Below are 14248 nucleotides of genomic sequence, written 5' to 3' on the forward strand. Positions count from 1 at the left end.
GGATGCGTTTCCAACAATTTGAATTTCAAACCATTACTATTAAAGCAAATGACCTTTGTGGAATAGTTTAAGTTTGGTGCAATTTATAGTTCTTATCAAACAATTCTAATCAAACAGTTCTAACAAGAGTTTCGGTGCAAAGGGTATGCATTTATTAAAGGTACTGTGAAATCATTTAAATTCGTTGACATGAAATTTCGCGCAAACGTGAAAAAGGACTGTTTCGCGCGGGATAATTTCACAGTATGCTACATCCAAACTTCATATTTAATGACCTATTAATTTATGTAAACATTAATTTAATATTTTTATCGGTATTAACAGTACAATGCATTAGGTATGAAACAGTACATACTGTATATATTTATAGAATGTGCACTACCGCTAAAAACACGCAGTTGTTACTAAATGACATTTAATAATGAATGTAGGTCTTTATACAAACGTAATTTATATATTTAGTAAAATTAAATACATTTGATGAGGATTTTATACATTTGAAGTAAATACCTAAAGATAAAATAGTTACGTGAAAGAAGACCATTGGGGATATCTTTAAGCTAAAAATTGTCTCAAGAGCTTGTCCTGAAAGCATATTTCATATTCATTATAACTCCTCCCGTTTGCCTAGTAGTTTTGGTTACAATTCCTAACTAGATCATTGCTACAGCAGTGTAAGTTTTAAGGAAGCCTACCAGCTCTTCTAAACACCTAATTGTGTGCGTGTGTGTGTGTGTGTGTGTGCTTGCGCGCGCGTGTCTTTGTGTGTATGCGTGCGTGTTAAAATCCATACTAAAAAGAAGGGAAGATACGCACTCCCTTGTCTAACTCCTAAAACAACAAAAAACTGTCAGTGATAGTGTTCATTTACTTTAATTTTGATTTAACACATTTTTGCCCTTACTAAATATTTGATAATTTTCCATTTAATACCGACAATCATAAAATACCAAATACCCCTTAATAAAGCGGAAGCTTTTGTGTTGTCAACGAAAACAATTTTCATTATTGGAGTAACTTCATCCTACTCGTATCTTTATGGAAATCAGCTTGTTTTTCAGTGTATTCTTTGTAGTTTTCCACCCATTTATTAAGCTTGTTGAAGAAGAACAGTACTCCTGTGATTCCATGGATTTTTTTCATTCCTTCTGTTGAATATAGGAACAATATCACTTTCACTCTAACCAAAGAATCTAACCAAATAACTGTATTCATACAAGTATTCAAGAAGTTAAATAAATACGAAAGCAGATAATCGAAACCATGCTTAAAAAGCATTCAATAGAAGAAATGGTCGTCTGCTCGAATTTGGCTTTAATTGTAGGACTTCTTTTTCTGAACTTTCAATGTCTGACTCATCGAAAATTTCCTGAAATTCACCTTTTAAATATCTGTCGTGAAAATTTAATACATCATCATCACTACGATCAGAAGTTCCGTAGTCACTTAATTTTCAAAACTGACTTTTGGTTCTTATTTGACATTCTAAATGACATTTTATCGTAAATTGCAAATGCCATTCGTTACACAGCTGTAACTTCTTTGCATCTGCTATTTTAAAGACACCGATTCTGGTATGCCAGGTATGTGACCTATGGGGATGATATGGTCTACGTATTGGAAATAGAGCCAATATACAAGACTGGACTATTCATAGGCCTGCTTCTGTTTATCATTATAAGCTACTGTATAGCTACTGTGCAGTACATAAATTGCAGGTGATATTTCTCACCTTTATAGCAAACCAGTTCTCATCCTTTATAAGAGTTAAAGTAAGCCTGATTAAATTAGGGATAAACAAGCAAAGTGTTAAGATACAACAGTGTTTTTATTCATTTTTTTACAATAATATCTCATTATTATTGGATATTTTATTAAAAATAAAAGAAAATGCATTCAGGCACCTTTGAATTACAATTATCATTTTTTTCTGGTTTTATTTTGATACTTATAAAAAGATCACAATAATTAAATAAAAATACTTATCATTTCTCTCACTGTGTTTGAAATAATTATGTTAATTACAGAACAGAACAGAACAGAACATACTTTTATTAAGACTTATACATAAGTACATCGTCTAAACACATCTTTAAACATTTTTAACATGTCACGTGTATATACATGGTAATAGTGTAACATACAAATGAAACATTTAGTCGTATGATAGAAGAAATAAGGATTGAACATGTACATACTTATGATAATAATATGAAGCTAGAAGTATATGATATGGTAACAGAGGATGAACATATTAAGCAGAATTATTCAAAATAGCATTACGAATACACAATGCTTCCTTGACATAATTGCACAGCTTTATCAATTCAAACTTATTATCAGAGTTTAACAATTGATGATATTTGAACACAGATGGGTGAATATAGTAATAACGCTTAATGTATTTTTGTCTAATAAGAGTATAACATGGGTATATACAAACAAAAAGATACTCGTCTTCAATATCAAGTTGGTTACAAAATATACAGTAACATTCATTACGTGTTGTATTGTTTCATGCATATCTGCCAGTTTGGATCCTTAAAGGATGGGCAGACATACGCAGCTTACAAAAAATATAAACGATTCTTCTTTTGTAACATGTTCAAATATTTTTCATACTGAAATTCATAGTTTAATGTTTTATACATATCAAGAATAGTACTACTGCTTAAGGATGCAAACCATTCCTGTTTAAATGTATCTATAACTCTACATTTAAATACTTGCACAAATACATTAATGTTTACATTGTGTACATCGTTAAAAATATCTGCAAATCCATAATTAGTTAAAAGTTTTCTAACATCAGTAACCCAATTACAATATCCTTAATTACTATCTTCAAGTGATTGCATATATGCAACTTTTAACAATATATTATTTGTTCTTGATAATTTTAACCAGTACTTTATAATCCGTACATATCTATTAATATATAATTGATATCTACCGAGTTCCCCAAATACAAAAGCTGAGCACGTGTTAATTTTAACTTGTAATAACCGTTTGCAAAATTTCAGATGTATTCGTTCTATTTCTTTTGATTTTGTATAGCCCCATACTTCACATGAGTAACATAATATAGAACCTACAAAGACATCAAATAATTGGCACATAATGTGTGGTTTTAGATCGTAATCTTTACACTTATTTAACAATGTATTTAAAGCTTTAAGTGCTCTACCGACTAAATATTCGTGGTTTAGTGCATAATTACCAGTGTAATTAAACACTGTGCCCAAATAATTAAAATCATCTACAACCTCGATATGCTGTCCATCATAGGTCCAGTTTTCATTGGGCAACAAACGCCCTCGCTTACGAAAAACCATAATTTTAGTTTTTCCTCTATTAACTTTAATTCCCCAAGTATTGCAGTAAGAACAAAGCGGGTCCAAATGATGTTGTACTTCTGCAGGTGACTTTCCTATGATGGCCATATCATCGGCAAATAACATCATTATAAAAACTACATCATCTATATTTGAACCGGAATTTAAGCTATCTTGTAAATACAGTTCTAGGTCTCCGACAAATAGAGAAAAACAATATTGGGGGCATTACCTCCCCTTGAAAATTAGTATACTAGAGTATATATTTATATGTTTCTGTCTCTTCCATATATGTACAATTTACAATATAATACAATAAAACAAATAAAACACAGTATAAAGCCGCTTTTTATAAAAAAGCTACAAGAGACTGTAATATGTGCATCACAACACAATTATAAATGTACCCTTTAAACAGCATTTGTCAGTAACTTATAAAATGACACAGAATTAACATGGAAAACGGTCGCATACACTTATAGAAGTCAAATGGTAAAAAATGTTTATGTTAAGTTTAAGCCACTGGTTTCAATGTTAGTCCTATACAATAAGAAATAAAATGATATTATTTACATAGAAAAAATCACGACGCTGTAAAGTGTTAAGACAGGTTTTATACTATCAACTAAAATAATTTTGTGTATATTCTGAAAAAAAAGCTAAAACACAGGAAAAAACAATTATCTTTACATATCAATAAAATTTGTGATCCTCAGACATGGACTACATGTCAAGTCTACAGGGGTTTTTTATGGACCCTTATCAGACTGGACCAGACGGGATCCTGTTTATTGGAGATTAAGATGTCTGGCATTTAGGGGAGGGGTGCGGGGGGGGGGCTTCACTTATATAGGAGATTTTCTTTGCCTTAAAACGTTCAATTTCTTACTACATCATATTGAAAACAGCTGTTTTCGAAATCTTGGTGCAAACCATGAACAGGAAATTTTTATTGGAATTTAAGTTTTATTCGTGAACTAATATTTGCGCAAACATAATGTGCAAATCAGACATGAAATGCTTTGCTCTTATTCAATTAGCACGTTTATCGCAAATGTTATATAAGCATAAATCCCAGAAAAAAAGACAGAAACCATTACTATAATAAAGTTCAGCTATGCCAAAAATGTTGGTAATAGAACATTTGCTGGGGCGATATTTAGTATCAATTATCGTCCTGTCAAATATCTAGACGACAAAATACTGGCAATTACTTTCATATAGCAATCAAGTATAAAAGGAAATAAGTTTATTTCTGCATGAAAAAAAAAATAACATTAATTAGAACATAGCTTCAATTACAAATATATATATACAACTTATGTCACTGGCAGTTTATTCCAGCATCAACAATATTATACACAACTTATTAAATGCCTTACTATAAGTACAAATGCAGTAACAAAACTGCATAAGACAGAATCCTGTAACCCACACCAGACAACCGGAAGTGATATAACCCACCAAGTGATGAACGACGTTATTATTGATGTCATTTTACCCCTTTTAAAATGTAAATGTCAATATTTTATGTAATTAACTGATTCAAGCGTTGTGTTGAGGTATATAATAAGTAACTCATTGAACGGCTCCTGGACCCATATTGGCAAAAGGGCTACGCCCTCGCGCAATATAAGTTTAGTCGTGCTAATAACCACTTCAGGCCATGGCCTTTTAATAAATTTGCTATTGACATTATAAGTAAATATGATATTCATTCACTACTGACTACAGTTATAACTCGACCCTCTTTGAATGGCAGTATTCATTTCCTAAAGGAACATGCTAACCTCTCGGAGGACCATACTGCCATCCGTTTTCTCTTGATGCAATCTCAAAGGGACATACCTTCTCAAAGGGCACGCATACGGAGGACCATACTTTCCCGCATGGTACAATCTCAAAGGGCCATACTTCTCACAGGGCACGTACACGGAGGACCATACTTTCTTGCATGGTACAATCTCAAAGGGACATACTTTCTCACTAGGCACGCACACGGAGGACCATACTTTCCCGCATGGTACAATCTCAAAGGGCCATACCTTCTCAAAGGGCACGCACACGGAGGACCATACATTCCCGCATGGTACATTCTCAAAGAGCTATACTTCTCACAGGGCACGTACACGGAGGACCATACTTTCCCGCATGGTACAATCTCAAAGGGCCATACTTCTCACAGGGCACGTACACGGAGGACCATACTTTCTTGCATGGTACAATCTCAAAGGGAGATACTTTCTCACTGGGCACACACACGGAGGACCATACTTTCTCGCATGGTACAATCACGAAGGGCAATACTTTCTCATAGGGTACGTACACGGAGGACCATACTTTCGCGGATGGTACAATGATGAAGGGCCATACTTTCTCACAGCGTACGAACACGGAGTTCCGTACTTTTTCGCATGGTACAAACATGAAGGACAATACTTTCTCACATGGTACGAACAAGAAGGACCATACTTTCTCACAGGGTACGAACACGGAGGGCCATACTTTCTCGAATTGTACAATCACGAAGGACCATACTTTCTCACAGGGTACGTATACTGAGGACCATACTTTCTCGCATGGTACAAACTCGAAGGACCATACTTTCTCACAGGGTACGAACACGGAAGACCATACTTTCTCACATTGTACAATCACGAAGGACAATACTTTCTCGCATGATACGAACATAGAGGAAAATGTTTTCTCACAAGGTATAACATTAAAGGACCGGTCTTTCTCACAGGGTGAAAACTCTTTTTTGAGATATTTCCGGCTTAGTAAGGTATAGTGAGAGAGATAAGAGCTTATTTCACCTTTTGACATGGAAACATAGCAATACGAATGATTAAGGAACTAATGTATGTCCCTAGACATGTGATAAGAGGGAGAATTCCAGGTCTATCACAATCTGTCAGCACATCTACATTTGCTTTTTCAACTAAAAAAATGAAACTTTTAAGATTATAGTTTGTAATCGAAACTTGACACTAAAAGATATCCAACAAATACAAAACTATAGTTAGTATAACTGGAATATTGTTAAAAATAGGTAAATTAGATCAATGAAAATGTGTCACTTTCTTAAATAACGGCAAAAAGGCTGATCAAATCATGCTTTCGTTACGTTGATTTCTGACAGATGTAGAGTAAATTCCTTACTTTGAAGTTATATTATGATAGATTGAACTCTTTATTCCGCAAAGCTTGTTTCACAGCTCAAAACACATTTACTTTCCAGGCGATTACAAGCTGGTATTGCCACTGTAGCTTGAACGTGGTGTTGATCTGATTACCGATCTTTTAACTGATGTATTCGTCAAGGCAGACTTATACAAATGGACGACTCTTCTGTTTAAAACGAAAGAGCCGAAAATAAAAACACCTTGCAGTGAATTTATCCCAGAAACTAGAAATGAAAGCCAAGAGACATCTAACACATTATCAACGATAAGTAACGGCCAAGCAATACCTACGATTGTACAAAGTTTCAGAAAAATATACAAATTACTTTTGTCTTGTGTGCTTTGAACATCTGGTGAAGATCTTATTTTGTGAAAAGCTAAAGAGAAGAAGATAATATTATTCAGAAATATGAAACATGCTGGGGTTAGAAAAGTGCCAACAAAGATATAAAAATCTGAGATGAAACAGTAACTTGCGCCATATCCAATGAAAGATGTATCCAAGTTGAAAATACTGATTACCACCGTTATCAGAACGAGCGCACTTGGGGACAAAATGAAATAAAGTAAATATTTCATGAATAATCTGCTGTCATTGTTTGGTAATTGATGTAACATGTCGTTGAAATAGAAAACTTTAAACATGTGAAAAGAGCAAATGTGCATAGCGCAAAAAGAGGCAATCCAAAAATAGTGTATGCAAACCCCTGTGAATACACACAACATTGTCTTGCGTGCACCATTGATACCAAACTGTAGGGAAGTTTGGGAGCAAAAAAGTGAAAAACACAAAAGCATTAGACTCTTCCCTGGCACTGTGCGCAAAGTGGAGAACAAGCAATATGTGGTGAATGTAAGGAACAGGCAGACAAGGGAAATAGCTGTGCAGATTAATGTAAAAGTATTCAGTAAATATGATATACTTTCAGACTTCAGCATACGATTTTCATCTGTCATTTTCCTAGTTTTCATGTTGTAATCGTCTTCACAAATAACGATATAGTCATCGATCACTTTAAATTCACTTTCAGGAAATGTGACATTTGTATCTTTAACAGACACAACAAGGGCACCTTGATAAAAATTTGCCTCACTGAGGTTTAGTTTTACATAAGCACAGAGCAAGAACCTATCGACTTTATAATAAGAAAATTCAATATCATACGTTTTCATCAAATATTTGAGTGGAGATGTACAAGATTCATTGTAGAACCACTCACCTTTGGCCGTTGGAATTGTTTCTAAAACAACTGAATACGAATTACCATCAACATCAAAATGGTCAGTTATGTAATACCTCCGCCTTAATGCGTTAATAAGATTAGTTCTGACTGCCGTAATTGTTTCTGTATATTCAATAGCTACAACAAGAAACAAATTTATATATTCAGTCTGAGTTAAGTCTACAAGCGGACCTTCAGTGTAACTAGTATTCTGAAATAAATTGCATGGAGAAGACGCTTGACATTGTTGCTCTCGTATATAAAACTCGGTTGTTTCTCCAAATTGATTTGTTATCATTTTGCCAATATCTGAACACAACTCCTCGAGGTATATCTTAACGTCGACGCTGGAGTTTTCCTGCAATCCATTCAATTCTCTTACAAACAGTTTTAAAAAAAAATCATATAAATGACCGGAAGCCGTTTCAAGGAGTGGTTTACACGTAAAATTAAAAAGTTGATAGGCTTTTTTGCAGTACACTGGGCGACAATCGTTCTGAAAGAAAGTAAAAACAAATACGTTTTAGGTACAGCATCTCTGATTTATTTAGTGGGTTGGGTTTACACTTGATATAATAAATTCAGATGAATGGCATAGAAAAAGTGGAAACTCTAAAATATTGTAAAAATGAAAATGTTGCGGGCACGGTTTGAACGATCCATTCGTGGACGAAAATGGAAATGCATGATACTGTTTATGCCCTCATGTTCGCTGAGCAGAACTCAATATGTGTACATGTTGCAAGTACTAAAATACAACAGATGTGTTCATTACGCATTGTAAATGGAACGTCCTATGGTATACCAGAGTGCAATTCCGTGAAAAGCGGTGTGTGGTCCTAGTCAAAATAATGTTTAGTTAAACTAAGAAACAACAAAGGCCTATTTAGCTTCTTTATGAATAATTTGTCTCCGTCAGGATATTTCGGCATATCGATGTTATATTTTATCAATGCTTGTGATCACTTTAATTAAGATAAAATGTTAACAAATTATAATCGTAAGTATCACCTACTGGAATTATAAAGTATAAATCCTAGCTATCAATGTAATAAAGAAGGGATATTCCCAGATTATAATAGTAAGTTTCGTCTAGCATTTCAAAATATTTTAAGCAAGTATAAGTATAAATCCTAGGTGTCAGTTTAATAAAGAAGAGATATTTCCATATTATAATCGTAAGTATCTTCTTACATTTCGGCATATTGAAATTAAATAGTGTAAATTCTAGCTGTCAATTTAATAAAGAAGAGATATTTCCATATTATAATCGGAAGTAACTTCTTACATTTCGGCATATTGAAATTAAATAGTGTAAATTCTAGCTGTCAATTTAATAAAGAAGAGATATTTCCATATTATAATCGGAAGTAACTTCTTACATTTCGGCATACTGAAATTAAATAGTGTAAATTCTAGCTGTCAATTTAATAAAGAAGAGATATTTCCATATTATAATCGTACGTATCTTCTTACATTTCAGCATATTGAAATTAAAAAGTATAAATCCTAGCACCACTTGCCCTTCATCGATGTGGGTTCGAGCCTCACTCGGGGCGTTGAATTCTTCATGTGAGGAAGCCATCCAGCTGGCTTACGGAAGGTCGGTGGTTCTACCCAAGTGCCCGCTCGTGATGAAATAATGCACAGAGGGGCACCTGGGGTCTTCCTCCACAATTAAAGCTGGAAAGTCGCCATATGACTTATCATGTGTCGGTGCGACGTTAAATCCAACAAAAAAATCCTAGCTGTCAATTTAATAAAGAAGAGATATTCTCAAGTTATAAATGTAAGTATCGTCTTACATTTAGGCTTATTGGAATGATATAGTATAAATCTTAGCTGTCAATTTAATAAAGATGAGACTTTACCAAATTATAATCATAAGTTCCTCTACGGCATTTCGGCACATTGTCTTCTTTTGCAGCAGCATCTATATGTGCATAGTCTTCTGGTGTAATGGAGAAAATGTATTTGTAGGCTGGTTTGACCTTTTCAGGGCTTAATACATCAAGGGCCACAACGTCGACCTGTGTTAAAATAAAAACAATAGAACGTCAGTTCCGTAAGACTGCGTGCTGTGAGTTTCGTTTTGGAACGTGGCATTCCCTGTTTGATATTTATCCTTCTTTTGTGGAAATTCGCCTAATAATATAAGAGAAGTGGCCAAAACATAAAATTTGACAAATCAAGGACCATTATTCCGCTGAAAATCACCGAACCGAAAGAATGCCAATGATATGCATACTTAGGCGTAACAAAAATTACTTATAAGAAATTTGATGTAATTCCGTCCAGTGGTGTCGGAGGAGTTGTGTGGACAAACTTTGTCACATACTTACAGATAGACAGACGAACGGACGGACAGACAAACGGACATACTGATAAACAGACAGATGGACAGCACTAAACTAGTATGTCTCCCCCATTACATGAAAATTATTTTTAGCATCGAATAGTTCTCTCTGTAGAGCTTGTGCGCTTACGAGAAAATAACTCTGTAGAAAATAAGATATTGCAATTCTTTACTTTTTTCATAGATTAAAGTTATATTAGATAGGACCGGAAACATTAAGGCAGCGGATCGGAAATGGCAATCGACATTTACCGTTCAAGTAAGTACCATCGCACGCCATTTTCGTCTTCATTCGGCGATACAAGAAAATTGTACATGAAATAAATTATATCTAAAATGAATTATCGAGACGACTTACTATTTGCCATGGGGGAAGGTTACATTCTGCGCAGTACATGTTTTTGTAAGGAAACCATATATCATATCTCTGTGATGTCGTGCACAACTCTTCAAGATTGTCATCCTTCTCGTACAATTTCACAGAACTATCTAAACGACAGTCAGATATAACCTTGCTTGAGTCCATATCATGTAAATGAAAATCCGGATTACAAAGAAAACAAGCAAAATTTTTATACACCTTGTTTTCGATACGGTATTCAGGAAGAGAAAGTAATGTTACCGATTCGTTCTCGCAAATGTCATTGACAAGAATATCAGATTCTTTCAGAAATCCCGACATGTTGCATGACGAATAGACATCTTTTACTGGTTCAAACAACTCCCATGGATATACTGATACATATTGTATCTTTCTGAATTCAAAATTTGATGGATGTTCTTTCATTCTTTCGTATTTCTCACCAACGATTAAACCAGCTTTCAACGCGTCGTACTCTCTCGCACATACTTTGCCTTTCACAGGAACAAATGACACCGTATGGCAATACAATTTAATTGCTTTTAACAACTGTGATAAGTCTGTGAACAACTCGTGTTCAATATATGTCCCGCAGTATGCCTGAAACTCCAAAGTGATGTCTTTGACGTAATTGTTGTTGCAAGCATAACAGTAAATATTTCTATACGCAACGAAACCATTGGTGCTAATAGGTATATCAGCAAAGAAATCAGAGGTACCCTTAAGTGAAGAACAATTATATGATAACTGATGAGTTTCATTTAAACAGGTGTCTATTACCATATACGTTTTATGTCCTGCAAACCAATCGTAACGATTTCTTATTTCTGTATCATTCTTGCGAAGTATAGGAAATTTCTCAGTTTGCAAACATGAAAATGGTTCCTTAGAAAGTATTATATCAAGACAACATGTCTCATTTTCAGCACAGTCATTTTCACACTTGCAGTGGCCACAAACAGGATTACCGTACACTTTGTCCGTATTGCCATCATACATGCAAAGAGTTCCTTTTCCACAGACCGATATATAGTGATCTATTATTTTGTCAATACTTGAAATGTTGTAATTGATTTTGGTTTCTCTATGTGGCTTCCTATTCATGTCTACAAATTCAAATGTGTCTTGTAATGTCTCATGCACAAACTTGTTGACATCGTTAACGTTACTTTCATACGGAAATACAAGTGATAAATTCACTTGCGTTGACAGATTCACGTGATCGTTCGTTTCAGATATTTCTCTCAAGTAAGCGACTTTAGTCCATGAGCTCTTTAAATATTTATGTCCATAACTACATGCATAGCAATAAATGTTTTTAAATGGTTTTAGCCTATCCGAGGCCGGAAAAGTTTTACATGCTAAAGATATCGTGTTTTCATGCATTTCACAATTATCGATCAGGGACATATTTTGAGAGTTTCCATGGCTGGGATTGCATATATAACAGAAGACATTTTTAAACTCCTTATATGGTACTATAAAGTTCTCACAAGCCCAGTTTATGTCACCATCAAACTGACGCCATAACCCCGTTACGTTGCATCTGTTAATACGGACTTCTTTAAAAGAATCAGGCCAACCACAAGAAAAACCAACATCAGTGCCGACGGGTCGTTGATACTGAATTACACAATGTGACTGATCTAAAGCAGCTTTCATATCAGCTAATGAGACAAACTCTCTGAACGGTGATTTGTATACCTGGCAGCCCACGTTAAGCTTCCAATTGACGCAGTCAGTTTCTGCATTACACTGTGCGCAATACTTGTTCTTGTAAATAAGTCCGGATTCTCTGGAAGTACAAGGACGGACCTTCATTTCGCATAATTCAATAACACTGTTGTTTCCAGTGTAATTATTTAGGCATTTGCCAACCATGTAGAAGGCATCAATCTTCTCTTTTGGATGCAGAATTGTGTTGAGACATTCATCATGATTAACATATCCAAAGTGTGTTCCGGGGCAACAGTTGCCATATTCAACACAGCTGCGACTACACATGCAGTCTGTACAATCTGAAGCGAATAAAAAAGTCCATTTCTGTACAAAAAAAATCACGTGAGCTTTATTCCTATCTGAAACAAAAGCATACCATAGACTACTCCAGCAATTACTCTCCTTAAAGCTCTTTAATGAATACATGACTTACAGCAGCAGCACATATTTACTATTAGCATTAAGAAATTTTGATGTTTCAGCTTGGAACGCTAACTTGTGATTGAAAGAATGTTACATCTGTGTCTTTCCTTAAACTCGTTGATTAAATGATTAAGATTTAGGAGTATATCATCAAACACAGAAATATTTGGTAAACAAACACTATCTTTACCATCAATATACCTGTCCATTACATAAAAGTGACCAAATAATGAAAACTATGTTCCACCTGGAATGTAGAAATTTCAGCACTTGGATATTATTGCAAATGCAGCAAAACGAAGATATGTAACAGTTCTTTGAAAAATGGTGTATTTGTGAAGGCGTTGAACTTTCCGAAAGTGTGGGCCCTTCATGTAGTCCATTTCCGGAATTCAATGTATATATCAATTAATTGACAATTGTTTTGTAGAGTAATATACATGTTTGTATGACGTTCAATTTTCATCTAAACAACCCTTTCTTTCAGTGGTTTCGTGTTGTTTGATCTTGTTTTTCCGCAAAGTATAGTGCTAACCGTTAAAAATGCTCGGCACAGCCTCGCATTTTATCATTTATTCAACACGATTTATAAATTCAATATGAAAAGCCAGCCATGAAATATCATCTTTTTATCAAATAATACTGGGGAATATCTTTAAACATGAACCTCTGAACAGCGGGTAGCAAAAAACACAAGATCCATATTTCACCTACCCGAGAAGGCTGGTTTACCATTTGTATTTCCGCTAAACAGATACTTCTCTTCAAAATTGACATCACATGATCGTTGAATAGGACAAACAGTTGAATATTCCAGCATAAGTTTCTTTATGTTTATTTTTCGTCCAGCGCGTTTCATTAAAAACGACTCAGTATATGAACGTTCTTCCCATTCCGACTTTGTGTCATTCGAACCACTCAAGAGCGAATCTGCAGGAATAATCGCTCCATCTGTAGCACTTGTAGCCCGTTTCATAGTTGTATTTTCTTGAAGGCTATAAGCTAATTGTTCCAGAAGTATCCATACGAAACATGCCGATATCACCTTAATCAAATATATTTTGTGACTCATTTTCGAATTTGACAGAAAAGCGGACACAGGTAAGGAAAATAATATCCAGCATTAACTGCTTTGCTTTTTAAGAAATCGAGTGTATTCATTATTGTAATACCGCCGTCTTTAACACCATTCAGCCGAAATTTCAAATATTGTCTGAATTATGTCTGGAGATTTCACTCAATTTAGAAAAAAGCCCAATTACTTCTTTTCCAAAGTGATTTCTCTTAAATTATGTTCCTCTAAAATTATGATAAAATATTATAAAACATTTTGCAGTAGTACACCTTAAATTGAAATAATAGTTCACCATGTGTCTAACCGTTTAATGCCGCTCCAAGAACATTGTCGAGAAAATACAACATTTCGAAACGTTGCGAATGTTGTTTTATTTATATAGTTACGTAAGTCATTACCTCACGCCCAGTATTTAGCTTTGATGACAAATTGTTTTAGTAATTGCAATCAACCAGATTATTACATATAATCGCAACAAACAAATGGAAAATGATCATGATAATTTCTCTTAAACGGTAATTTTTCAGAATCTAAATACCATAATATTATGGCATTTTGAGTATTCGCACTG

The 14248-nt window shown here is 34.5% G+C and overlaps 1 protein-coding gene across 2 annotated transcripts; it reads right to left on the reverse strand.

Annotated features, from left to right (window-relative positions):
• Positions 1-3689: 3689 nt before the first annotated feature.
• Positions 3690-14031, reverse strand: LOC123528518 (uncharacterized). Of its 2 annotated transcripts, XR_008366766.1 has the most exons (5): positions 13317-14031; positions 10458-12478; positions 9615-9773; positions 5381-8239; positions 3690-5313 (listed from the first exon to the last, which is right to left on the reverse strand). XR_008366766.1 is itself a non-coding variant. In XM_045308280.2 (4 exons), the coding sequence occupies exons 1-4, from the start codon at positions 13672-13674 to the stop codon at positions 6581-6583; spliced, it is 4197 nt and encodes a 1398-aa protein (XP_045164215.2). In that variant the 5' UTR covers positions 13675-14031; the 3' UTR covers positions 3690-6580. The 2 variants fall into 2 exon arrangements, 1 of the variants encoding a protein (XP_045164215.2); XM_045308280.2 differs by having other exon boundaries at positions 3690-8239.
• Positions 14032-14248: the final 217 nt, after the last annotated feature.

Source organism: Mercenaria mercenaria, chromosome 13 (assembly GCF_021730395.1).
Source record: "Mercenaria mercenaria strain notata chromosome 13, MADL_Memer_1, whole genome shotgun sequence".
Classification (NCBI taxonomy): domain Eukaryota; kingdom Metazoa; phylum Mollusca; class Bivalvia; order Venerida; family Veneridae; genus Mercenaria; species Mercenaria mercenaria.